The sequence below is a fragment of the Lathyrus oleraceus genome, chromosome 6 (genome assembly GCF_024323335.1).
Source record: "Lathyrus oleraceus cultivar Zhongwan6 chromosome 6, CAAS_Psat_ZW6_1.0, whole genome shotgun sequence".
Classification (NCBI taxonomy): domain Eukaryota; kingdom Viridiplantae; phylum Streptophyta; class Magnoliopsida; order Fabales; family Fabaceae; genus Lathyrus; species Lathyrus oleraceus.
Genome location: NC_066584.1, coordinates 84038224 through 84065714, shown reverse-complemented (window position 1 = coordinate 84065714; position 27491 = coordinate 84038224). Strand labels below are relative to the sequence as shown.

Below are 27491 nucleotides of genomic sequence, written 5' to 3'. Positions count from 1 at the left end.
GCTGAGGAAACACCGATCTCAATCCTGCTTGGGAAAACCAAGAAAATCTGGCACAGAACACCCGTCGACTCGTCGACCCTGGTATCCCACATCTAAACCCAGTATCCGCTTTCCACTTTTGAGAGCTCCCCGACCCGTCTGGACTTTTCTGATTCATCACCTTGTATTCTCGACTCCTCCGTACTCGACGGCGATCGAACTCCTTGGATTCATACAAACCTTCCAGTCTCCATATTTTGAAGAGTCTTGTTGATTAATATCCAGGATCGTCGTCATCCCTTGCCGTCTTTCCATCATTCCTAGGTCCCTGATTGGACTCCGTGGGGATCCTTTTGCCAAAACTTCCCATCACCACCTGCAAGTGAGTGAAAATATCTAACAGCACCTGCAAAAGAGATCGTTAGACAAAAACGTGCCCCAGGCGTGCCAAGATTTCAACACCTGAGTCACTCAGCCTTCCAAATAAGATTTCAAGTTTTCAATCTTATAAACATGCATTGGAAGGGACCCGTATGTCTTAAAATGCAAAGATTCTTTATCACAAACAATTGGATGTTTTTGCAATCAAAGCGGTAATGAAAACAAAAACAAAATTATTTGACTGAATATGCATTTTATTGATTGAAAAGGTGTGGCTCAAACTAGCAATACAAAGGAAGCAATTCCTGAAAAGAGGTAATTGCGCACAAAAGGAAAAATCTATCCTAATGGCAATGTGAACCCGCGATCTCATCGAGTTCCAACTCGGTTACACCCCTTATGTCCTCAGACTCTCCGCGCTTTCTGCTTTCTGAACAAGACGCTTCCGACCGATCCCTGTCGGGGATTATCCTGGTGTCATAATTAAAGCAAACGAACATGCTGGACGCAGTTGTTCGTTTCAATCCCTCTTTTGCCTGGACCGCCCTTTCGGGTTTTCAGTCCACCAGGATACCCTTTTTTCCCAAGCCGCCTTTTCAGGTTTTCGTCTTGCCGGGTGTACATTTTTTCTTTTTATCCCTAATTTTTGACCGAACCTTTTCCTTTTTTTTTGGTTCGCCGGGATGCCCTTTTTTGCCTGGACTATTTTATTCTTTTCGTCCAGCGGGTCTCTTTATACGAAGTCGGCTTCAGAAGGTGCCGATGAATGATTATGTCGGCTTCAGAAGGTGCCGATGAATGATTATATGAGAAGATTCGAAGCTAAAAGAGCTTGAATCGAATAAATGGTTAACTGGTTTTTTGAGGTATATGGTTCAAATGGCTTTATAGTTTCTTTGGCTATCAAAGCTTGAAAAGGAAGGAAAAATCTTCCTCTATTTATAGGAAATGAGATGAGATCATGGTACGTGTGAAATGGAGGCCAATTCGTGTGAATTAGGTCAGAATTTTAATGATATACAAAGCGTGTGAAATGAGACATGAAATGCGTGAATTATCAGAGCCATTAATTGACTCTGAGCAAAGAGAATTTGCTCAAGAACACGAAGAACCCTAGTTCTTCAAAGTATAATTAAATGACTAATACACAATATAAATTCAAGGTAGTTTAGGGCTTTTGATCAGTGAAACACGACGAACACACTGGTAACCTGTTTGCTCCGAAGGGTTACTCGTATCTACCTTTCCTGTTGAAGCTTCATAGGTCAACAATGGAGGATTTGGAAGTCTGGTTCCAAGGTGTTTCAAGCCAAGGCAATGCTTCAGTCGACTTCAGAAGGTGCAGATGAATGATTATGGGAGAAGATTCGAAGCTAAAAGAGCTTGAATCGAATAAATGGTTAACTGGTTTTTTGAGGTATATGGTTCAAATGGCTTTAGAGTTTCTTTAGCTATCAAAGCTTGAAAAGGAAGGCAAAATATTCCTCTATTTATAGGAAATGAGATGAGATCATGGTACGTGTGAAATGGAGGCCAATTCGTGTGAGTTAGGTCAAAATTTTAATGATTTACAAAGCGTGTGAAATGAGACATGAAATGCGTGAATTATCAGAGCCATTGATTGACTCTGAGCAAAGAGAATTTGCTCAAGAACACGAAGAACCCTAGTTCTTCAAAGTATAATTAAATGACTAATAAACAATATAAATTCAAGGTAGTTTAGGGCTTTTGATGAGTGAAACACGACGAACACACTGGTAACTTGTTTGCTCCGAAGGGTTACTCGTATCTACCTTTCCCGTTGAAGCTTCATAGGTCAACAATGGAGGATTTGGAAGTCTGGTTCCAAGGTGTTTCAAGCCAAGGAAATGCTTCAGTCGACTTCAGAAGGTGTTGATAAATGATTATGGGAGAAGATTCGAAGCTAAAAGAGCTTGAATCGAATAAATGGTTAACTGGTTTTTTGAGGTATATGGTTCAAATGGCTTTAGAGTTTCTTTGGCTATCAAAGCTTGAAAAGGAAGGCAAAATATTACTTTATTTATAGGAAATGAGATGAGATCATGGTACATGTGAAATGGAGGCCAATTCGTGTGAATTAGATCAGAATTTTGATGATTTACAAAGCGTGTGAAATGAGACATGAAATGTGTGAATTATCACTTGAAACCAATTGTTTTATGCTTGTTCATATGTGTTTTTCTTTTTCAAATAGGTTACACATGTGCAGGTGGTCCCATTTTGAGATTGATATGAATTTCATGACCTGAAACTTGTGCAAGAACAAAGTTCATGATACCATGTTGGAGCTTAGGCCAAATGAGATTCACTCTTGCGTTTTGAGATATTTTTTATTCCAAATGGTATCCTCATGGTGAATAATCAGATGCAAAAAGAATCAAATCAAAAGGATGCTTGAGTTGAGAATGACATGGATGGAAAGTTGGGGTCGCGACCTGAAATTCTAGGCCAGGCATTAGATCGACCAGGTCTTGGACCTACTTTTGTGCACACATGGGCATCTTGGCCAATTCCAAATTTGATTAACTTAGAGGAAAAATTGATGTTTGTCCCTTGAAGCAAAGTGTAAAGGATTTCAAAAGTGACATTTGGCTCAAAGTAGATTCCAAAAATGTTGAGAAATGAGAGAGTTATGGTGTTTGGACTAAGGGACATGCCATACTTGATTTTAGGTCAATCAAACATGTCCCAACTTATGATTTATTGCATCCAAAGGCCCAATTATGAACACTTGAACACAAAATGAAGTAAACTTTATTGTCCTTTGAAGAATCTTGATAATTGCTTGAAAATTGGATGTAGATGGCATGGAAATAAACACATGAACCATACTTGAATCAACTTTTAAAACATGCACCTGTCATACCCTGATTTTGGTCCTGAATTTTTTTCCAATCAATCATTCATTTGCATTTCTCCTCACGACCCTTTCATCTGGTCATAAGACTATCCACCTACATTGGTTGTTTAGACATTGCCACTACTTGCCATTCCATAACTCTTAGATTTTTACCTTTCCATTTGGCCTTAGATGTTTGATATATTTTGATAGAATCAGGTGGAATCTTATGAATTTCATTATCATGACTAAACTCAATCCATGTTTTGTCTTTCTCATAGGACACCATTCACCCCTCGTTCAAGTTAGTCACCTATGTGGTCATTCACAATCCATTGTCATGTTCCTAATTCTTACTCACTTTTTTATTTATGAATTCTTATGCCAAATACAAATATTACGTTGTGGGTCATCATTCATATTCATTTTCCCATTCATTCACAATTCAAAGAAATTCCATACATACTCCATCATTCACATTCACCATTTCATATTCAAAATTCTCATTCATGATTAAAAAATCCACATATTTCTCTATACACATTCATATTATCCATTTCATATTCAATTTTTCCCATTATATTGAAGAACTTACACATACTTATTCATACTCCAATTACTTCATTCATGTCCAAGATTTTGCTCACATTCATTCACTCATAACCATCCATATACATGGCAAGTGACTAGTTCATCATCTTAAGGTACCATCTCATGAATAGATGAAAGTTCTAAGGTACAAGGAAAAAGTTTTGTTTTGCTACAAAAACACCAATTTTTCATTTCACATCAAGTGTCATGTGCATTACACGTCATAAGATGTTCCAAACGTAAGAAATCTACACAAATGGCATTTGGACCAAATTCAATTCACCCAAACCCCAAGAATCCCAATCCTTACATCTTTCTTGGCCTTTGATCGATACCGTGCTCCGTTGCACTTCATGCGTAATGCCTTCACATATGCAAGAAGCCATGCCAAACCATTCTACTCGGTCCAATCATAGTTTTTCTTTTCAAGCTTTTGAAGAACCAGAGCCTGCCATTGGTTCTTTACTGCATAACATCGGTTGAAGGAAGTTCTGCATGTTTTACCAACTATGCAGCAGACACTAACCCTGCAGAGTTCACCGCCAAATGAACCAGACAAATCACTTTTGCAACTTGTTTTGAATACTTGAAGAAGTTGCGGTTTGGTTGATGTTAGAGGGTTATGCGATGCTATCAAACCTGGATTGACATGGTACATCATGATGAGGTTGCAGGCTTGAGAAAAGCAGTAGGTGTTATTGTTATACAGAGGCAATTACACCAGCAAGTTGATGAATTAGACGATTCTTGCGAATGGAATACAAAAGACATACCTGTCGCTGAAGATGGTGTTCAATTTTATTCTTAATGAATATTGTGATGTAGACACAACCACATATGGTGAAAATTCTATCGGCGATAACATTTCATTTTAGCAAATCTCCAATACAAGACGAACCTGCCAAGGGCATCTTATCCAGTGGTGTATCATGTATTGAATCTACAGGAGCCAGCAAACAAAATGAAGGACTAGGATCTTCATCTGATGTTGATCCCATGAAGTTTTCAAAATCAACTACCAAGTCTCTATAGGAGCTGACTCCTATGTTCCGATGCCTTTAAAGATAGCAAGAGTAATTGGGAGACTGGTATTGGATTGAAAAGTCCCTCTTATACTCAAAAGGAAATTGGGATGCTCTCCAAATCATCACAGAATAATTCAGAAATATCTCCATGTTTGGTACAGGTGCCCGATGTAACTGGTAAAAGATCCGTCTCACGTATTAGTGATGGATGTGTTGCGCCTAATCTTGAAAACCAGGTGTCTGTTAATTTTTCTTCTTCAATTGAAGCTTTACAAGGAGAAGATAGGTTAGGTGATACTGGTTTTAACATTGATAGTAGTAAGAGTGTTACTGCTGAACAAAATTGTGAGAAGGAAACCTCTAAGTTTGAACCAACTATTCTAAAAATAGATGAATTTGGGAGGAATATTAAAGAAGGTGCTTCAGATAGTGGCTCTGATGAATCTCGCTGTCATATCTGTATTGAGAGAAACAGTTGTCAAAGAGTTATTTCAAGAACAAAACTGATGAACACTTTGATTGGAAAACAAAAACCGCAAGAAGCCGTGAGCGTCTTCAATAGTTTGGCTGAAGAAAGACATATGCCAACTATTATAACATACACTACATTCGTGGATGCACTAACACGTCTAAAGCGTTTCAAGTCTATTCCTTCACTTCTGTCAAAAGTTGAAGAGAATGGAATGAAGCCAGATTCTATACTCTTTAATGCCATGATCAATGCTTTTTCTGATCCCGGTAATGTACATGAAGCCATGAAAATCTTTCGGAAACTGAAGGAATACGGATGCGAACCAACAACTCGTACTTTTAATATTCTCATTAAAGGATTTGGAGTCATTGGAAAGCCTTATGAAGCCATGAAATTGCTAGAGATGATGTATCAGGACGGAAAAGCTAAACCGAACAAGAGAACATATAATATTCTCATCTAAGCTTGGTGTACCAAGCATAATTTGGAAGAGGCATGGGATGTCTGCATAAAATGGTGGACTTCGGTCTGCAACCTGACATTGTCACGATCTCACGCCGGCGCCGGTTTAATTCATGAACCAACCATGGTGTTTGCAAACCTCATCTAAAAATTCAACTCGGCGTGACATATTTCTTGCAAGTATCAACAACAACAATCACAAATGAACACAATCGCATTTCGATAATTCCAAAAGAAAACATATTCTATTTTGTTCAAGTGAGTTTACAGTGGTGAAACTACTTGTTACCAACAGTTAAGGTTTGGGGGTAGAAAGGAAGAAGAGGGACCACAAGGTGGAATGCGGACAAGAATTTCACAAACATTTTCCGTACGTACCCGCTCCACTACTCAGGAGGAGCCAACAGTTAGAAGGACAGAGGAATATTTTTGAGATAAGAGGAGAAAGGAGGGACGCACAGAAAAAAAGAGAGGAAAAAACTTTTTCATTTTGGTGAGAAGATAACACACACAGAGTTGATATTGAAAAATCTTCCGAGGTGAGCTTAGTTCCGAAGCACACCTCCATCGGGAGAAGCCATTGAACAAGAAAAGGAACAGATAGTTAGAAAATGGAAGAACAAGAGAAGGAGCTAACAAGTAGAACAAATTTACTTACTCAAGGTAAACGCTTCGACAGGATATCGTCGAAGTCGTAAGGCTCCAGTAAATCTTCTCTCTTTCATTTTTTTCTTTCAAACCTTCAAGATGTCGAAAGCTCCATTTGCCTTTGTTGATTGTTTACCTTTGATTGATGTTTTATAACACCCTGTTCGTCGATCCATGTCGATGTTGCGTCTGGGTTTACTTCCATTCTTTAGATCCAGAAAGTTGTTGTGTGTGTTGAGAATCGCTTTGAGTTGAGAGCTCTCCACGCCGGTTTAGCTCCGGATTTGGTCGGATCTGTTTGGGTTTGAGTGGTTAGGTTTCATTTGCTTAGCGCTGATATCCCCTAATTGGAGGTAGAGATGCAAGGGCGGGGTCATGGTGACCTGCGTTTCTTTTCTTTTCTTTTAGAAAGGGAATGAATAGTTGAAGGATGAGGGAACATGTATAAAGGGAATTAATTTATGGATTCAACCACTCTCATGTTGTTTATCTATGATTATTTTATCGATATAGCGATAGAATTTCACCGTGTTTTGATCTGTCGCACATGATCATCCAATGTTTGTCATGATGCGTAGACCGGTTTTGAGCATATTACCTAGTTGTCACTCCCGCATATCCACACCCTTGTAATTCGATTTCTTTTAAGCATTGCCACCAACCTCACATAGCTTACTCTTGGGCTTTCTTACTATGAGACCGTTTTATTGCACCTACACTCATGCATTGTGCATCCTGTGATTGGACCTGATTTAATTATTTATATATCTTGAACCCCCAGTCGACAAAATGTACCCCCATTCCCATGATGTGTAATATCTTTACTGTTTTATTTCTTTATTTGCTTGACTGTTTAGTTTGTTACTAACACAAGAATAAAATCATTTTCTTTTCAAAAGATAAAAAATAATGACTCGAACCAACGTCGAGCATTTTTCTCAATAAACAATTCCCTCCATTTCTATTTGTCCATTTCTATCCATTCCGTTTCTTTCAAACCTTCATTCAAATCTCTCTCAATCGCCCATCAAATGCTTGATCCAACGTCAAGCCATTTTCGCAATAAAAACTCAAAAATACTTAATTCCTATTTAAGACCTTTTAATAAAAATGGAAATGGAACGTGGTGGATACCGCACACTCCTGAGACTAGGATTCGAGATGGATATCTCGCCTATCTTAGCTCTCGACATTATCCAAATTTGTCAATGCGGTTTCTTAAAACCCTTTCTCAATCAAATCTTAAAAGCACATAAATATACCAAACCTTTTCGCAAATAAGATAGAAATGGAACATGGTGGATACCACGCACTCCTGAGACTAGGATTCGAGATGGATATCTCGCCCATCCAAGTTCTCGCCATCACCCGAAGTCATCAACACGGTTTCGTAAAATCCTTTCTCAATCAAGTCTCAAAAACACTTAATTCTTATTAAATACTTTTGCAAGTAAGATGGAAATGTTACATGGTGGATACCACGCATTCCTGAAACTAGGATTCGAGATGGATATCTCGCTCATCCAAGTTCTCGTCATTACTCAAAACACACACAAACCAATCAATTTCTTTTCTCGCTGCCGTGCGATTGACCCTTAAACCCTTTCTCAAATGAAAGGTACTTTGTTCCAAAAACGATGCAAATGAATGTTTCTCCACTTGTTTTGGGTAGTCCAACAATGTTTTCGTCGATTGACACAGAGTAGCTTTCGCTAAAATCGACCAACAAACAAACATTCTTCTACCCATAACTACATAAGCCTTGAGTTCTCTATTGCACCTGGATATACGTAGGAGCAGGATTCGTAAATCTTGTCAGACCCATTAATAAAAAACTCAGGTTTAGTCCCCTTCGTTGCAAGAATCCAAAAACTTTCTTCTCTTTTTATTCTTTCTTTCCCACCTAATAACTTGAGAAGCCTACCATTTTAAACTAACATTAACACACACAACTAACCTAACGGTTCCCGTTGAGTACAACAGACGTAGAGGTGCTAATACCTTCCCCTTGCGTAATCGACTCCCGAACCCTGATTTGGTTGCGACGACCATAATCATTGTCGTTCTTTCTTGGGTTTTATAGATATTTCCCCTTTCCTTTTAGGAATAAATAAAGTTAGGTGGCGACTCTGTTCAGTTCATCATTGCGAGCGTGCGATTGCGCTTCGCTAGGTCGTGTTCTCATTTTTCATTTTTCGAGGTACGACAACAGTAAATTTGAACTTCTCTTGATCAAATGATGTTCAATGAAGCTAGACATGAATGTAACTTGAGATTATAGGTCAACCTTGAAGTTGAAGCTCTTGTGGCCCTCTTGTTGACCAAACTTTGACATTGGAAAGCAAAACCCTAATTTAGAAACCAATCTTGATCCTTTGATTGCAAGTCCCTACCTTGTATAATAAGAAAAAGGAAACAATACATATTTTGGTATTTTTTAATAAGGTTAGCAAATTACAATGCAAGCAAGCAAAAAGGTAAAAAGAGAACACAAAGGATACTTGATGATCTCCCATAAAGGCAAACTCAAAGAGGTGAAGATTAGGAGGATACCATGTTTGTGATCTTGGTTGAAATGAAAATGATATGATAGGTGGAATCTTAGGGGTAAAATTAGGGTATGACAACATCTTACCAAAAAAATGTAAGGGTAACAATAATCAAATTATGATTATTCTTTAATTCCATATGTAATTAAGTATTTGATTTCAAAAAGTTAGATGAATTAGAATATAAGGCTACAATAATATTGTGTCAATTGGAGATGTTTTTCCCTCCATAAGTTTTTAACATTATGGTTCATTTAACTATTCATCTAGTTAGAGAAATCTGGTTTTGTGGTTTAGTTTATTTAAGGTGGATGTATCCAATAGAGTGATACTTGACTATCTTTAAAGGGTATACAAAGAACCATCATCTTCCAAAAGCTCTGATCGTTGAAAGGTATATCATAAAAGAAGTTGGTCCAGTTTATTTAAGTCTCGTCGTGATGCAAGATATGAAGGTAGATGTAATCAAGGTTTAAATGTTAAGTCAGTGACTCAAGATGTAGTTTTTTCAAGCATATTTGTATATATTGAATAAAATTGATGAAGTTTAGCATTACTTATCTACTAACAAAAGACTTATCATGGAAAAATGACCCTGGATTAGTGACAAATGGTTGTTAAAGGAGCATAACAAGATTTTCATAAATTGGTATCCGAGACAATTAAATGAATGTCATACATGCCTAAATTAAATGAATGTCATACATGCCTAAATTAAATGTAGTAACTTGGACTGCATACGAAATTAGTAAATTTTCCTTTTATACAAAATCAAAGGATGATCGTAGTACAATGCAAAATAATGGGGTCATGGTTGAGGCCAAATCCATGCATGTATCTAGTTCCAAAGAAAAGAATCCTATAATAGCATTTATACCATACTTTGGGGTCATTGAGGAGATTTGGGAGATTGATTATGTTTGATTCAAAGTGAATTTATTTAAACGCTAGTGGATTGAAAGTAACACTAGTGTACAAACTGATGACTTAGGATTGACACAGATTGACATTGGCAAGACAACTTAAAAAAATCAAAATCAAAATCAAAATCTATTAATTTAAATTTAAATAAAAATCCAAATAAAACAATTAAATCTTCAAAAATAAAATATTATGAACATTTTCATTAAAAAACAAATACAACATCATTAACATTTTCAAAATCAGGAAAAAAATATTCAAATTAAAATTTTAATTATATTAATACAAAAAAAATACAAAAGTTTCATATTTTAGCAACAATTTTTTTCAATTAATTAATAATTAAAATACTTAAACAACACAATTTTATTCATGTTTAATTACTCAATTTTTTTTGTATTTTTGTGTAATGCCATCAATAATACGATATTACCCATAAACATATATATATATATATATATATATATATATATATATATATATATATATATATATATATATATATATATATATATATATATATATATATATATATATATATATATATATATATATATATATATATATATATATATATATATATTCATTGTTTTTCTCTTAACACCACAAACATCATCAACCTAGAGAATACTTTCTCAATATATTCTTCTACGGTCACCGTCATCAAAATACTACAATCCATACAACAACATCGCCAAAATAAGGAAACTAAAAAACTTCCAGATATGTTTTTCTTTTGGTGAAATGAAGCTTTACCAATACGTTCACCCTTAAACCTAAAACTTTTTTTCTTCACATCTGAAAACAACCTCTTAGCCACTTCAATATCCCATTCCCTATAAAATCCATTAATAAAACGAAAATTATTAACATAAATTGGCTTCTTCCCTCTCGTAATCATACCTTGAAATAAAGAAAACAGAACTAGTGGGACCAATGTTGAGATTTTGACACGAGAATGATAACATAAGAGAGCGAGGAGGTCAAGTTGGGATTCAAGGTTCAGAGATGCAACAAATTTATACTATTGATTTTGGATTAGTTTTAGATTTTAGGATATAAAGGCAGATCTTAATAACCCATTTCCTGAATCAATCAACTTTAAGATCTTTTATGGTTTGTAAATAAATGGGTTAGAAAAAATAAGAAATATTTTAAACTTGTTAAAAGTACTATGGGTGACAACCTTTTATGGTGTAGGATTTTCAAAGGGTTTTAAGGTTGTTGTAATGTTAGAGCTAGCTCACATAAGGATGGTGAGAAGGTTTGTATAATAGTATTTAATCAGTAAATTGAATGTCCCCCTCAACCTTAGAGTTGAGGTATTTATAGGAGTTTCTTGGGTATGGATCTTAGGCTCCAAGTAACAACACTTCTATCTTTCATGAGAGTGGCGACCAAATGGTTATTTCCCTTATTCTTCCGCAGAACGTGTCATTCATCTTAGACTGCCTCCCCTATCTTTTCTGAGTGTGGACATGTCACTCCTCACATTTTCATAAATGGGTGAGTAACTCGGTCAAAAGGCAACAATTTCATATGGTAGGCGCTTGTTACGATAAATAGACAAACATTGCAACTAATGGGCGACTAGTGGCCATGCTTTGGGTGATGAGCGCTGTCTACTTTTCCTTGGTGAATCTTTTATTGCCTCCTATATGTTCCTTGCAAATATATCAACACATATTTCCTCAAACATACAACCTTGTAAAAGGCAAAGTTATTTAATTTCATACACTTTAGAGAATTTAAATGCCGAGTCCCCCAGGAAAGACTTTGAGTTGAGTCTCTTAGGCAATACTTTAAGTTGAGTACCTTAGAAGAGACTTTAAGTTAAGTACCATAGGAGAAAATTTAAATTGAGTCCCTTACGTGAGACTTTAAGTTGAGTCCCTTACGAGAGACTTTAGGTTGAGTCCATCAGGCGATACTTTGAATTGAGTCTCACAGGAGAGATATTAAGTTGATGTATTGCTCCTTGTTTGGAAGGGATATTTCCATGGAAGTATATTATTTATTGCCTCTTGAGGAGATAAGGATCTCCCAATGGAAGTCAATCATTTATATTGCCTATGAGGACCACAAGGATCTTCCGATGGAAATCCAACATTCAGATTTCCTTTGAGAGTAACATGATCCTCTAATGGAAGTCAAATATTTATATTTCCTTTTGAGGCGGAAAGGATCTCCCAATGGAATTCTAATATTTATATTGACTAAGGAATGGATTAGCGTAATATGACTATTATAATAATCAATTTTCAAAGGAATTCATACATTGGATGGCCAAATGCCTTTCTCCTTAAAATAAATAATAAGAAAGAAACTAATTATAATAGTATCTCATGTTAACTTAGTTCCATGTACTTCAGATGATTTGTCCATTCATATCTTCATGCTTATAGGCTCCATGAGGCAGTTTCTAACATATGTGGTACGAACCTTCCTAGTTAGGTTACAACTTCCTCTGTTGGGCGAGCATGACAACATGTATAAGTATGAGGCTGCCTTCTTAGATTTCTCTTTGGACCACCTTTGAGTTGTATTTTTTGGTTGAATGAGGGGTGGTATAATATAACTACAGTACTTCGTGAAGATGTTTAACCCATTCTCCCTTGGATTCATCCAACTTTTTCTTTATCTTACTTAATATTAATCTGTTTGCTAATTCAACCTTCCTATTTGCCTATGATGGACAATAGAAATTAACTTTGTCTGATCACCTAGATTAAGGCAGAGTGTTAACATTGTTATTCTTAATTTCACAAATCTTCAAAGACAAATAAAAATATCCACGAGCCATAATCGAGACGCTGGAAAATTCCTTAATGATCCCACACAAGATGAAAGAGGAATGTAGCACTAGGCATAACCTTTATTGGTAGCTAGGCTCTCTAGAGTACATATGGTAAAGCTTCACTCCCGTCGGCCTTGAATTGAGATCTCACCGAGAATGGGAGGGGAACAAACCCTTGAATGAGCCATAAACGTCTAATAAGTTAAAGTTTGATCTTCATCGGTGTAACCATAAAAAGTAGCGAGGACAACCACATCTAGAAAGATAACGACCAATCCAGAAAATGAAAGCATAATAGTATGTCAAATGATGAAACATAATCATTCATAAAATTATTCATAAGATAAAATCAAATGACCAATAAAATACAAGCAAACAACAAGTTAAACAATGAAAGTAGACATGTCTGCAAAATGAAAGAAAAAGATGAAACCACACATAAAAAGCAGAGCTTTGCTGAGGGAAACTTGCTTCCCCTCCATGACCTTCTGTTAGACATTTAATTTATCCATTGGGATCTTCACTCTAGGATAAAATAGTGCCACTTGGTTCAAAGCTTTATCGATGGAGGTTGGTATGACAGAGATCCAACATGGACGACTCCATCAGACCCGTTATGCTAAGAGTATTTTATCCCCTCCTTCATCAATTTTTCCTTTACATTTTAGCCTACTCAAAGTGAGATTATATTGCCTCATTTAGAGAGGTCTTGATGTATTCCACCATTTTGTTGGTAGTCTTAAGCGACTCGACGGACTCATTCAAAGAAACTTAGACACCAGATAAAGAGTTATGAACCAATCCCAAGGTTTTCTCCATAATCTTTCACCTATTCCTACATATATTTGAAGAGCTTTATCGTCTCAAAAATCTCCTTTAGGAGACAATCTTTAATCATAAAATAGATTCGAGCCTCTTTATCAGGACTTTCTTATCCTTCTTGAGACAATTTAGAGCCAAAATCTTCTTCTTTCCAAATACACCAATACATAACACAACGAACCCTTGATACAATTGATAAAACATCTCTTCCATTGCTTCCCAAAGGCTCGAATAAGTCAAATGAGCATTGTAGTTATAATCACTGTTTGGGAAGATGGACTAGACTTCTTTGAAAAATATAATTACATCATAAACATTAAGCCATAAGGTTTCTAACCTGATGATTTTGGTCTTCAAAGGGATGACATTGGGAAGATCACTGAAAAATAAAGACCGCATGAAAGACTAAAATTATGGAACTCTAGAGTAAAAGAAGTGAAAGGAGGAATTGAGTGCATTTATCCAATTTATAAGCAACCAGGGTGTCTAGATCGATGATAAATAATTAATAGGATATCAAAAGACGCAATCAAAAGTCCAGGATCCACCTTGGTTCCATAACAACACTCGAGTGCACCCAAGTGCAATAGTGATATCACCTCATCCTACCATAAAGTTATAGGGCCACGTGGAAGATTTTCTGAGTGAAACGTTTCAATTAAAGACAAACATTTAATGTGCGTATTCTCTAGATCACCTATTCCCATGCAATACACCATTTAACTTTCCCTCAACACAGAAGGACCACCTAAAGGATTCAAAATAATGAAATAAAACTTTATAGAGGCCAATCTAAACAATTACATAAGAATTCTAGCATGGTGACAAGTAGAAAGGCCTTGGGGTGCAACAGTTCTAAGCCGGGAAAAAGGAAGAATAAGACCAACGCGGTTCAAAAAACCTAATCCACAAATGCCCTTGTTGAAGATTGACGAACATGTAGACCCTCTCTAGGGGGCCACACATCGAACAAAAGTAGGAAACACGCTGATCACAACCGTTGAAATTAATACAACAATTGCTTGTATTCCATGCCACACTCATCAATGGTGGTTCTCACAATCATCCATATATGCATGATTTTGCACCTCACCAAAGTATGATTGATTATGTTATGAATCAATGTCATCAAGGATAAACCAAAATATGAGATAAAGATTGAGTTTCTTAAACAAACACAAGAAACCCTATTAGGTTTTACTAAATAGATAGAAGAAGAATTATGATTGGTCATAACTATTTTACTATTCATTTTCTATATTAGGATTCAAAGATTAAAGGGAATATCAACAACCAACTCTCTCTTAACACTCTGAGAGAAACAACCTATTTATACACTACTAAGCTAACTTAGGATACAATCTAACTTAAACAATTGGTCTAAACAAACGGGCCCAAATCAACATGGTAACAAACCTAGCAATTTTGACTACTGCATGCTTGAGCATACTTTGACTACATCATGCATGATCGTCATGTTAACAGACTTCGATTACATGCTAAACCTTTATCGAACCAAGAATATGAAGGTGTGAAAAATACAAGAAAGAGGGGGTTTGAATTGGGTTTTAAAAATATAAGCTTTTTACCAACTCAAAAAGGCCACACAATCAAAAGAGCAAAGAGGGAAAGACACAAGGATTTTTATCCTGGTTCGCTTGAAATCAAAGCTACTCCAGTCCACCCGCCAATGTGATTTCACCTTGTACACAAGGACTTAATCCACTATAATCAAATAGATTACAAAAATCACAAAGAACAACTTTTTTTTGTCTTTTCAAGGATTCGATTACAACTTAGTCTCTTTAAGGAAATCACAAAGAACAACTTTATTTGTTTTCTCAAGGATCCGACTATAACTTAGTCTCCTTAAGGAAATAAAACAAACAAGTTTAATTATAACTTTTTTTGTTACAAGTTGCTTCTACACAAGCAGATTTTACATAAATGAAATACAATCACTTAAAGAATAGTATGCATAAATCTAAGAGCTTTTCACATAGAAACAATATTGTAAAATGTTGTAGCATCATTCTTCAAGTCTCCAAGTCCTTCTTATATAGCATAACAAAGAGACCGTTGGAGGGAAAATAAGGGATACCAAAAGAGCAACTGTCCACTAATGGAATGGTGATAAGTGTGATGTATAGTACTGTCCTTCGCCCATATTTTTAGGAGTGGAAGGAATATTTTTTATTTGTACTATGTACTATTAGATCACGTATCCACTTTGATCTTATCTTTAAATTCATTGGATTTTGATGAAAAGTTGATGAAGGATGAAGAGAAGAAACACAAAGCTGAAATCAGAATCTTCAGAATCTTCAGTTAGAACCTTGACCACATCAGCGTCTAGCTTGAGACCTCCAGAGTCTTCAGCTAAGTAATAAAACTTAAGAATCTTAAGAATCTTTAGTCAGAACCTTGACAACGTCAGCGTCTGGCTTGAGATCTTCAGATTCTTCAGCTAAGTAACAAAACTTCAGAAGCTTGCCATTATTCAGAAGCTTGATAATAAGAGCCACATCCAGAAGCATAAGTGGAGAGATCATTGCAACATCAACATAGTGTCTTTCCAAAACTTCTCAGGAGTGAATCAACGCAGAAGCATAATTAACATTGCAGCAACAACATAGCATCTTTTAGACCCTCTTAGAAGTGAATCAACACATAAGAGAATTTCAGAACAAATGTTTAGAAGATGATGACGTTGCACGTCATAAATTCAGAATCAGAACTGGTTGTTAAAGCTACACAAAAATAAACCGTTAGAGTACCAAAAATTTTCTTACACAAATACTACATTGTTATCATCAAAACTTAAAGGTATAGATGCTTAACCAAATCTTTTTCTAACATAAGCTACCCTTGTCGAGACTAGAGTTATATCCAACTTCTCAAAAATCTCTACCTTGGAACAAACTCTACACAAACGAGGGAAAAAACTAGATTTCTTCATGCAACTTTATCAATTGCATACAATGGAAAAACTCGCAGCTTGGCAATGTCTTGGTGATCATATCAACAACATTGTCATTAGTCAAAACCTTCAATACTTGGACTTTTCCATGCTTGATTATCTCTCTGATGAAATGCAGTCTCACATCGATGTGCTTGGTTCCCTCGTGATAGGCTGAATTCTTCGACAGATGTATTTCACTTACACTATCATATTTAACAGACATAACTCGGCCTTGAAGTTTCAGCTCCTTAACAAAACCTTCAAGCCATAATGCTTCATTCACAGCTTCAGGGAGGGTAAAATATTCCGATTCAGTGGTTGATAAGGCAACAATCTTCTGAACTATTTATTTCCAACTAATTTTTGTGCCAAACATAGTGAACACATATCTAGAAATAGATTTTCTGGAATCCATACATTCTACATAATCAGAGTCGACAAATCCTTCGATTTCGACTTTGCTATCATCACCGCAGGCTCCACCATAAATAAGTACTTTTTTCAGAGACCCATTTATGTACCTTAGAATCAACTTTAGTTATTTCTAGTGTGCCTTCCCATATTGGACATATAAAATACTATTCATATAGGCTCTTTCGACTTCAGTACTAGGACTTTGAGTCGAACTTGTCTTGAAATAAGGATTCGTCGGTGTTACAACAGGCTTTGAATTCAACATATCAAACTTGTCGAGAATCTTCTTCAGGTATGTCTCTTGAGATAATAATAATCTCAAATGCTTTCTATCTCTTCGGATGTTAATCCCAAGAATCATGGAGGCAACTCCCATATCCTTCATGTCGAATTCCTTATTGAGTTCTGAAGGAGAATTGCCATCCAAGGCGCATCGGAATTTAAAATTTTCTCCATTTAGTGATCCTTACGAATGGGCATGATCAGTGATAGAATCGTTACCTCTTATGGTGATTCAAACCTTTGGTGCAAATCTCTTGTAACGATCAAAACCTTGGATACAAATCCACGGAGCGATCATGAACGTTGAACGATGACAACGTCTCTACTCAGTCCACACGAACGGGTTCCTTCAATCTCAGTGCTAGCTGGTACGAATGAAGGCTTTGAGTGAAAGAGAGAAACGAAATTCCAAGTCTTCACTTGAGTTTAGTCTGAGTGACAATGCTTCTACCCAAGGGTTCTATTTATAGAACCACTTGTGTGGGCTTCAAGCTAAAAAGCCCACTTAAGTGTATTTTGGCCCATATCTTATAATATGCCCAAAATCACTTAAGCGTGTGGTACCTTACCATATTTTGTATTCCACTTAAGTTACTCTATTTCTCATCAATCCGTCCTTTGTGTGTGACCTTGTAGGTTTTCGCGACGCTGGCAATTATATTAAATCACGCATTTAACATAATAAATAGTGAGCGGTATCTAGCAACACATCACTGCTACCCAAGTCACGAAAGTGTCATGTGATCTGACAAAACCTCATGTGATAATAATTATGTGTATAATTACCCTTTTGCCCTTATGTCTATATTGAACACAAGGTATAGACCGTGTCATCCTTGTCCAGTTCAATATTGGGCCCATAGACATTTATCCTGTTATGCAGGATGGGCAAATTCCATCTAGGACACTCATGTCCCTCATCATGCTTTGTGGAGTACCCATCAACTGTCTTTATGCTTATCCAGTTACGGACAATGTTGGATCAGCAACAAAGCACTCGACTCTACATCTAGGATCCATAGTGGTTTCAGGTCGAAGAGTGGTATACACCATTATCACCATGAGAATAACTTATGACACTTTGCATAACTTTCTATATAGTATTCTCATAGCGGGTCAATCTGGTATAAATATTACTCTTAATATTCATACCTATGTTTAAGACTTGATAACTCTTTATCCATGATCCATGAGATGTGATCATCAGTCTACAAACATAATAGTCTTAATGCTTTAATGTTATCCCACTTCACAATAAAGCTCGACTACGGATACTTTAAGAATAATGTCCTTATGTTTAATGTGATCTCATGATTAAGTCATACTTGATACATTAAACGGACTAGCTATTCTAGGGACTTTATTAATCAAACATAATAAAGAAAAAGCCTTTTAATTATTAATACATAATTCGATACAAGTACCAAAAGTATTGGCCTCTAGAGCTTACACCAACAAGTTCACCCTTCACCTTCATAACATATTCGACACTAATGTTTGCTATGAGGAGGTCATCCACATAAAGCAAAAAATAACAAGTGAACTTCCAAGTCGAAATCTGAAGTAAACATAGTGGTTGAAATGGATCATAGTGAAACCTATATGTGCCATGAACTTCTCGAATTTCGTATTCCATTGTTGAGGAGATTGTTTCAGGCCATATGCCGACCTATTCAACTTGCACGTGTAATATACAATTCCCTTTTCTACACACCCTTCATGCAACCTCATCAGGATTGTTTCATCTAGATCACCATATAGGAAGGTATTCTTCACATCCATCTGTTCCAACTCTAGGTCAAACTTCGCCACCATGGCTAACACCATTATAATGGATCTATGCTTTATAACGGGTGAGAACATATTGTAAGACCCTAATTTTGGGCCCTAAGATCCCTCATGGCATCATAACATGGCATTTGCATAGCCTTAAGGATCATAAGCATCTTGGCTCCTTACCTTTGGGTGATATCTCTCTTGTAAGTGGGTTGAGATCACCAAGCATGCTTGAATTGTATATTATTGTTTTTCTCATTTTATTTACTAACCAAAAGCATAAAAGTATGTCACTAACATTTCTTGTTTGTAGCTTGATCAATCACAAGATCCAAAGCTTTTAGGAGATCCTTTAGCATTGATATGGTCAATTTAAGATGAAAGCAAGCATGGTAATGGTTCCCAAAGCTCTCATCCATCAAATATGCCTCCCAAGTATCTCAATTCATCATTTTGATCAAAGCAAGTCAAGGGGTTTGAGGTTTGTTTCCCAAGGAAACCTTAATTCATCTGTTCATCAACTATGCCTTGCTCATGAAGCAACCTCAACCCATGGCCAAATACAATCAAGTTAAGTTCTTTAATTCATCATCTCATGCATATTCGAACTTATTTGAGTGTCCTCAATCATCAATTCATCAAGATATGAGTTGTAGACTTGAGAAGTTGATCAGTCAATTCATCTGACTATTTTGAAATACACTGAGACCTAACTTTTTATGTGTTGGTCAAATGGAGATGATACCAAGAGAAACAATGTTCTTAAGGCAAATATGAAAAACTTTCATGTTCATCAAAATTTTATTTGAAGCTTGGAAGGTCATCATCCATTCCAAGACATTATAGGTCATTTTGACTGAAACCCTATTTTTGGGTCAACTTCCCAAGAACATAACTCATTCATTTTTCATGATTTTGAGGTGAGACTTAATGAATTAGAAATATTATTGTGTATACTTAAAATGTTATGTTTAGAAAAATTGCAAAATCTCAAAAGAAATACATGTGATAATGCAAAACATTATAGGTCAGTTTGGGCCAAATGCATTGAAATGTGAAAAACTCCAACTTCAAGTGCTCATAACTTCTTCATTAAAAACCCAAATGATGAAAATTTTAAGTCCAAATTGATTGTTTTGAAAAAATCTACAACTTCTATTTTGAAGATTTTATCATTTGGAGCTTTCATCATTGAAACAGAAGGCCTAAACATTGGCCAAATTTGGGAACTTCACAATTGCATGTTTTGCACCCTACACTTCAAGCTCGAATTTCATTAATTTCCAAGGCCCAATTGGAGTTTTGATCAACATAGCATTTGTTCCTTATGCAACAAGCTTTCTAACCATTACTCATAAGGTTGCATTTGGAGTTTGGAAGCACATTTTCGAAGACATGAAGAATTAAGTGCATTTTGTGAAATTCATTTCAAACACATTGCATGAGCTATTAACATTTAATCTGCGTGTCCATTTCTCATTTGGTGATGTATATCAATCCATTCCAATCAGAATTGGGCCCTCCATGCGCCTGTACAGGCCCATGCATGGAGGCCCTCTTCTCCCATGCACACTTTGTTCATTGCATTTCAGATGGCTTTGCCTATAAATACAAGTGCTTTGCTCTTCAATTCTTCAACCTAATGGCGCATAAATCCTTGCTGAATTGAATCCCCACCCATACCAAAGGAACAAACTTCATTTTTCTCTAAAAATTTCAGATCTGAAATTCAATTGCATTGATTGATTTTTAAGATCTAAAGTTCCCAGACCTCTTCACCTTGATCCATTGAAGCTTCTGTTTGCAAAAGGAATCAAAGAGAGTGACTTAATTCTTCATAATCCAAAGGTTTTGCTCAACTGAAGTTTTCTTCGAATCTCATCATACATTGCTCAATTTGCCTTGATCTTGTGTTGTATGAAGTCCTCTGTATAGAGGCATCATTATTGTGTTCTTAATTGTTGAAATCGAGCAAGTTCAGTTGAACACCACCAAAGTTCCATCTCTGATTTCTCTCTTAATAGGAATCTCGAGTGGAATTGAGTGGCATAGGAGGGATGTACATCACTTCACCTTTCGAATGGTGCCTGGATCGTGCATTTTAGTTAACATTTTTTGACCTGTAATTTTTTGATCTTCATCGGAGCTTGCCGGAGAAGACGGTGGCGCTGGCCACCGTCTGGTCTCCAGATCAGATCTGGACCGTCCCTTTCCATTTCCAGATCTAATCTCAGCAGTCCAACCTTATGACTTTTTTATGTACCGCGTGTGGTTGCATTGACTTTGTAACACATTGGACGCGCGCTTATGGATGCTTGGATCTGCCAGCTCAATTAATGAGCTCAATCCAAGGGCTCTCGCTTTACAATTTATTTTAATTCTGATTTTAATTTCTATTTTATTTTTTAATTCCATTTCATTTTCTAAAATTCATATCTCTTTTATTATTGGTCCAAAAATTATGGGACCAATTGCATTATTTCTCTTTTAATTTCTAGTTTCTAAAAATGATTTTTAATATTTTTTATTTTATCATTTGCTATTTTTTAGTAATTTTCTCTTTTCTGGTTATTTTTAATTCATTTTAAATAGTTTTTGATAATCAAAAAATACAAAAATATTTTCTCAACCTCTTTGAATGATGATAGATTTATGAAAAATATTCTCATCAATTTTTTAATTGATTTGAGATTTATTTGAGATTTTAGTTCAATTAGGTTATTTTTGTTCATTTTTAATTGATTAAAAATAGTTTCTGACTTTTAAAAATGCTGAATTTTTTTGTCAAACTTTGTTTGACCTTGTTGAACTTGGGATTATTCACTTGGACTTTTCAAAGTTGATTTGAAGTGAGTTTGAAGTTTGACATTTCTTTAATATTTTAATTCAAGTTTTATTTTAAATATTAAAAATGCCAAAAATATTTTGTTTATTCCTTGACTTCCAATCTTCATTTTGCTTCTCTTTTCTATTGTTTGACCTTGATCTTCCCTATCTTTGGTCAACATTTGTTGATTGGTACATTCCATTTCATTTAATGCACTTTAATTCTTCATTTTTAATTCTTCTTCTTCTTCTTCTTCTTCTTCTTCTTCTTTTCTTTTTTTGATCAATGAGTTAAAGGTTGATGGTTAACATTGATTAGGGAGGTTTAATCTTCCTTGATTCAAAATATAATTCATCTTGATCAAATGATCAAGTGAATGACTTTGCATTAAGGATAGATTGCTTTCTAAATCATGCAAAGGACTTAAACCAATACAAGATCATTTCTCATCATCTTTTTGGCATGGCAAGTTGTTGGAGTTTGATTCACTAATCAAGACCTCTAACTTGTGTTGTTGCCTACATTATTATTGACCGGCCTCAGATAATTGTGACTTTTACATAAGTCCAATTACGATTGCTTAACTATAGCGCTAAATTTTCCTTATGACACACTAACTACTAACACTAACCATTGACCATTAACATTTAATTCTTGCTCTTTACATTTATGCAATTTACTATTCTTGTACATATTATTCATTTGCTTTTCCCCTTTGCTCATTTGAGCATATGTTTATGTTAATGCAATTTGCCTTTTGCTCACTTGAGCATATAATTGTGTATATATTATTGTGCTTGTGTTTTGTTTTGATTGTTGTGGACCAAATGCAAAGAAATTGACAAATGGACTTAGTTCCTAGGACTTTCCCTATGCAAATTGGAGTAAAAGGACTTTAAATGGTGAAGATGGATTAGAAGGACCAAACCTCTAAACTCACTCTTGTCCATTCTTGATTTGCTTCATAAAACTTTTGATGTGTGTGCTCTTGTGCTAGGGAATCCTATGAGAGCTCAAATTGAAGAGCCATTGCCATGTTCATCCAAAGTGAAAGATACAAGATACTTTGAGGATATCCTAAGGAGCTTGTTTGGTTATGTTGATTGCTTGAGCTTACTCTTATTTTGCTTGCATACTCCAAAGGATGAGAGCTACTTGAATCATCAATATGATCTCAAGAGAGGAACTCCATTTGTGGTCTTGTTTCTTATCCCTTATCTCTTGTATGATTAGGACTTTAGCCATTCTTCTTCTTCCATCCACTCTAACCCAAGCCAAAACCTTTGTGCAAACATTTAACACTTGTTTTCAAACATTAGAAACCTAAGCCTTATGCTTTTGATTTTCAAAACTTCTTTTCATAACACTTATTTTGAATTGAAATTTTAAATCCACTTTGACCATATTTTTGTAAATACTTTTCATTGGTAAATACCACTCATTCAAATACCTTTTTTGTGGTTTCAATGGCCACTTACTTAACCAAATTTTTCATAACCTTTAGTTATTAGGTTTGAGTTATCCTTTAGGTAGATGTAATACTCACCTATATCCTTAGTGATGGACAATGAGTCTTCCATGCTTATTATAGGGTTAACCCCTCACTAGCATGTTGAAGCTATCCTCACATGGTGGATTTGTGGTTTTAGGTTGACTTTTCTCCCTTGGATAACAAAAGACCATAAGGCTTTTGGACCAATCAATTCACCAACTCATTTTGATATTTTTACCCCGAACTACGAGGTTTTGATCCTAATCTTTTTTAAGATGGTACGTAGGCAATGAGTTTATCCATCCAAACACAAATTGTAAATAACTTGTATATTCTCTTCTCATCTCTTCAATCGTGTTTGCACAAATAAATTTTCATAAAATACCAACCTTACAACAAGTATGAAAAGGGCTCCCCAGGAGTACCTAGGATGTTTTGGGTGCTTAAAACCTTCCCATTGCATAACCAACCCCCTTACCCCGATCTCTGACATTTTTACTAGTTTTTGATTCGATAAAACTTTTAGGTTTTTGTTCGCTTTCTAACCATTCCTTTGGATAAATAGAAGTGCGGTGGCGACTCGACTTGTATGGTTTACCTTAGATTTAGTCAATATCTCTAATGGTAACGAATACCCCGCTACAGAAAAGTGGCGGCTCTGCTGGGGAAATTTGCCTAGTGGGTTTTACCTACTTTTCATATTGTGTTGTATTGTATTGTATATTGTTTCGTGACATATTTTTATGCAATTTGGGATTAATGTATTGTATGTAAAGATTGAATTGCTTGAATATTAATTCCTTGTATGCTTGGTGATCTTTGTGAGATGAGTTTTATACCCGAACTCAAGTGCAGTTAGGATAGGAGAATGGCATAGTCTTGTTGACTTGTGTGGAGTTATTCCTTAGCAAGTTGACTTGCAAGTCCATTCACTTGGTGGAGGTCATGTTGGGATCAATAATGTCACACAAGTAGTTGTGGTTAGACATTACTCTTTCCAATATAGACCTTAGAAGCCAAGGACCTTAGTTTACCAAGCCCATCTTGGCCTTTTCTTAGGATGTAGTGCGAAAGTCGTTTAAGTATAAGATTTGATACGATTGTTACGCGATACTACACTCATAAGAGTCTCTCTTGAGAATATTTTTGGAATACGAGTAGTCGCTTCTCCGATAATATCCGATAGATGGGATGATGACTATGGGAACCTCTTGTAGAACATGTTTGGCAGGTTTAAACCCTAGTACACTCCCTTTGGGTGGTTCTTAACCGAGACTCCATGCTCGTGACTTGCAACAAACCCTTGATTCATGGTTGATCCGTTCTTGTATCCTTAATATCAATGGAACTTGGGTGTTGATAAGGTGTAAACCATAATCCACCAAAATGGATGATTGATATTAAGGATGACATGATCTCTCCCATGACCTTTGTTTGGTGTGCTTTGCTTGATCCTTGAGTGTGTTTGATGCATTCATGCATTCATGAACCCATTTGCATCCATATCATCAATAATAAGAAAATTTTCAAGGAACTTAAGAGGTCTATTTGCAAATTTTCAGACATGGAAAGACAAAGAAGGAATACGAAGAAGTACAGTTTTAGACAACCCGACTTGAAAGAGCTAAGGAATTTGACATCCTATGTATTAGATCCCTTGGGTTTCAAGGCTAGTTTTGGGAAGCTCCTATCTATTTTGACTACTTAAGTGGACGAAGGATTGATGAGTGTATTGGTGCAGTTTTATGATCCCTTGTACCGTTGCTTCACATTTCAGGATTTTCAGCTTTTGCCCAGGCTTGAGGAGTATGCCTACCTTGTGGGTATACCTATTCTAGACCAGTTGCCATTCAGTGGCTTAGAGAGTGTTCCTACTCCTCAAGAGATAGCTGACATGTTGCATATAGATGAATCTCTGGTTGGTGCGCATATGACTACCAAAGGTGGAATTCAAGGTCTCCCTTCTGAGTTCCTCATTGCTCAAGCTACTATGTATGGGAAGGCCATGAGTGAGGACACCTTTGAGGCCATATTCGTACTTCTCATCTATGGGCTAGTGTTATTCCCCAACATCGACAAGTTTGTGGATGTGAACGCTATTAGGATTTTCTCTACTCTTAATCCCGTTCCAACTCTGTTGGGTGACACTTACTTTTCTTTGCATATGAGGAATGCAAAGGGTGGTGGTACCATTGTGTGCTGTTTGCCTCTGCTGTATAAGTGGTTTATTTCTCACTTGCCGCAGACGGTCGCCTTCAAGGAGAACATAGGATGTCTAAGGTGGTCCTCGAGACTTATGTCACTCACCAATGATGATATCTCTTGGTACAATCGTGTGTATGATGGTGTGCAGATTATCGACTCTTGTGGTGAATTCTCCAATGTGCCTCTTCTTGGTACATGTGGTGGGATTAACTACAACCCTATTTTGGCACGTCGTCAGCTTGGGTTCCCCCTAAAGGATAAACCTAATAACATTATGTTAGAGGGTGTGTTCTTTCAGGAGGGTAAAGATCTTCAGGGCTTGAAGGGAAGGATGGTCCGCGCTTGGCGCAAGATCCATAAGAAAGGAAGGAAGGAGCTGGGTCCGAAGAACTGTATCGCTTTGGAGCCTTATACTTCTTGGGTGAGGAGGAGAGATTCCGAATACCTCATGCCTTACGAGTATCCAAGACCTACACCTTTGGTTGTGGTTGGGCCTTCAACCCTCCCTGACCAAGGAGTAGAGGAGTTGAGAGACGAAGACCGTTCACGTGCTTGGATCCGTGAACGAGAGGAGTTGCTTCAGCAGATTAAGGAGAAGGATGCTTTGATAGAGTTCCTTGAGCATCAGGTTATTGATGATCCTGATGATGCATGGACTTCTCTACTTCCTCAGTCTTCCAAGTTTTGGAAAAGGAAGTACGATCGACTTGCCAAAGAGAAGGCAAATATGGAGGCAGCCTACGAGAGGGAGGTGAAGAGGCTTTGTGCATCTTATCTTCCTGTGTCCAGAGCCTTAGATGACTGTTTCTAGGGATCCATAGGATGTTCATTTTCCTTCTCTCTTGTATTGTATTGGGATTACCAAGACTGTACTTCTTTGGTGTAAAAAAAAATATATTTCCAGATATTATTGATGATATATTTCCATATGTGATAAATGTTTAATATTTCCAATATTTGCAAATAGAACTCTAAAATTTCCTCTGATAAAAGCAAATCATATGCACAAGCATTGCATGCATCATGTGCATAAGCAGGTTTTGCTCCAGGCTTCTTGTTCTGTGGTCTAACTCTGTGTTCTTCATTTATTTTGAAGACAAGCTGACTCACCGGTACTACACCAGAGCCAACATTTCAAGACTGATGGATCATCTGGAACAAGAGAACCGCGAGCTGAAGGAGGAAGTGGCCAGATTAGCTTCCCTAATGGAGTCATTCATGGCTGCCCAGAGCCAGTCTTCTCTGACACCTTCAACTCCTCCCCAGAGGACAGTCATCTCTAAGATTGTCTCCTCAATTGTGCCTGCGGCCAGCGCACACTTTGCTCCAACGACCATGCCAGCCGGATTCCCGTGGGGGATGCCTCCTAATTTCATGCCTGAGGGTCCTGCACCCACTTTTGCTTCTCTGTCGTCATCTAGCCCAGTCCTTGCTGTTCCTCATCCTGTCGTGCATACTATGCCCAGAGTAGACGACACCATCTATCATTATGAGCCGTCTGAGGGCCCAAATGTGTATGAGAATATGGATGTTATGAATGATCAATTTCTTGAGCTCCGCAAGGAATTGAAAATCCTTCTAGGAAAGGATCTTTTTGGCAAGTCTGCTACCAAACTTTGCCTAGTTCCGAATGTGAAGATCCCTGTGAAGTTCAAGGTCCCTGACTTTGAAAAATACAAGGGAAATAATTGCCCTCTCAGCCACCTGGATATTGTATGCCAGGAAAATGTCGACTCAGACCGACAACGACCAATTGCTCATCCACTACTTTCAGGACAGTTTGTCTGGTGTTGCCCTACGTTGGTATATGGGCTTGGATAGCGTGAACATCCGATCCTTTAACGACCTTGGCGAAGCCTTTGTCAAGCAATACAAATATAATATGGATATGGCTCCCGATAGGGATCAATTGAGGGCCATGTCCCAGAAGGACAAGGAAACTTTTAAAGAGTATGCCCAGAGGTGGCGAGAGGTGGCATCACAAATCGTGCCCCCGCTAGAAGAGAAAGAGATGACCAAGATCTTT

The 27491-nt window shown here is 36.7% G+C and overlaps 1 protein-coding gene across 1 annotated transcript in view; it reads left to right on the top strand.

Annotated features, from left to right (window-relative positions):
• The first annotated feature begins 6381 nt into the window (after positions 1 to 6381).
• LOC127094138 (multisite-specific tRNA:(cytosine-C(5))-methyltransferase trm4b) overlaps positions 6382 to 27491 on the top strand; it is a 36914-nt gene continuing 15804 nt past the window's right edge. Inside the window, exon 1 of the mRNA XM_051033001.1 lies at positions 6382 to 6433. Coding sequence (XP_050888958.1) covers positions 6382 to 6433 — 52 coding nt within the window. The remainder of the gene's footprint in view (positions 6434 to 27491) is intronic.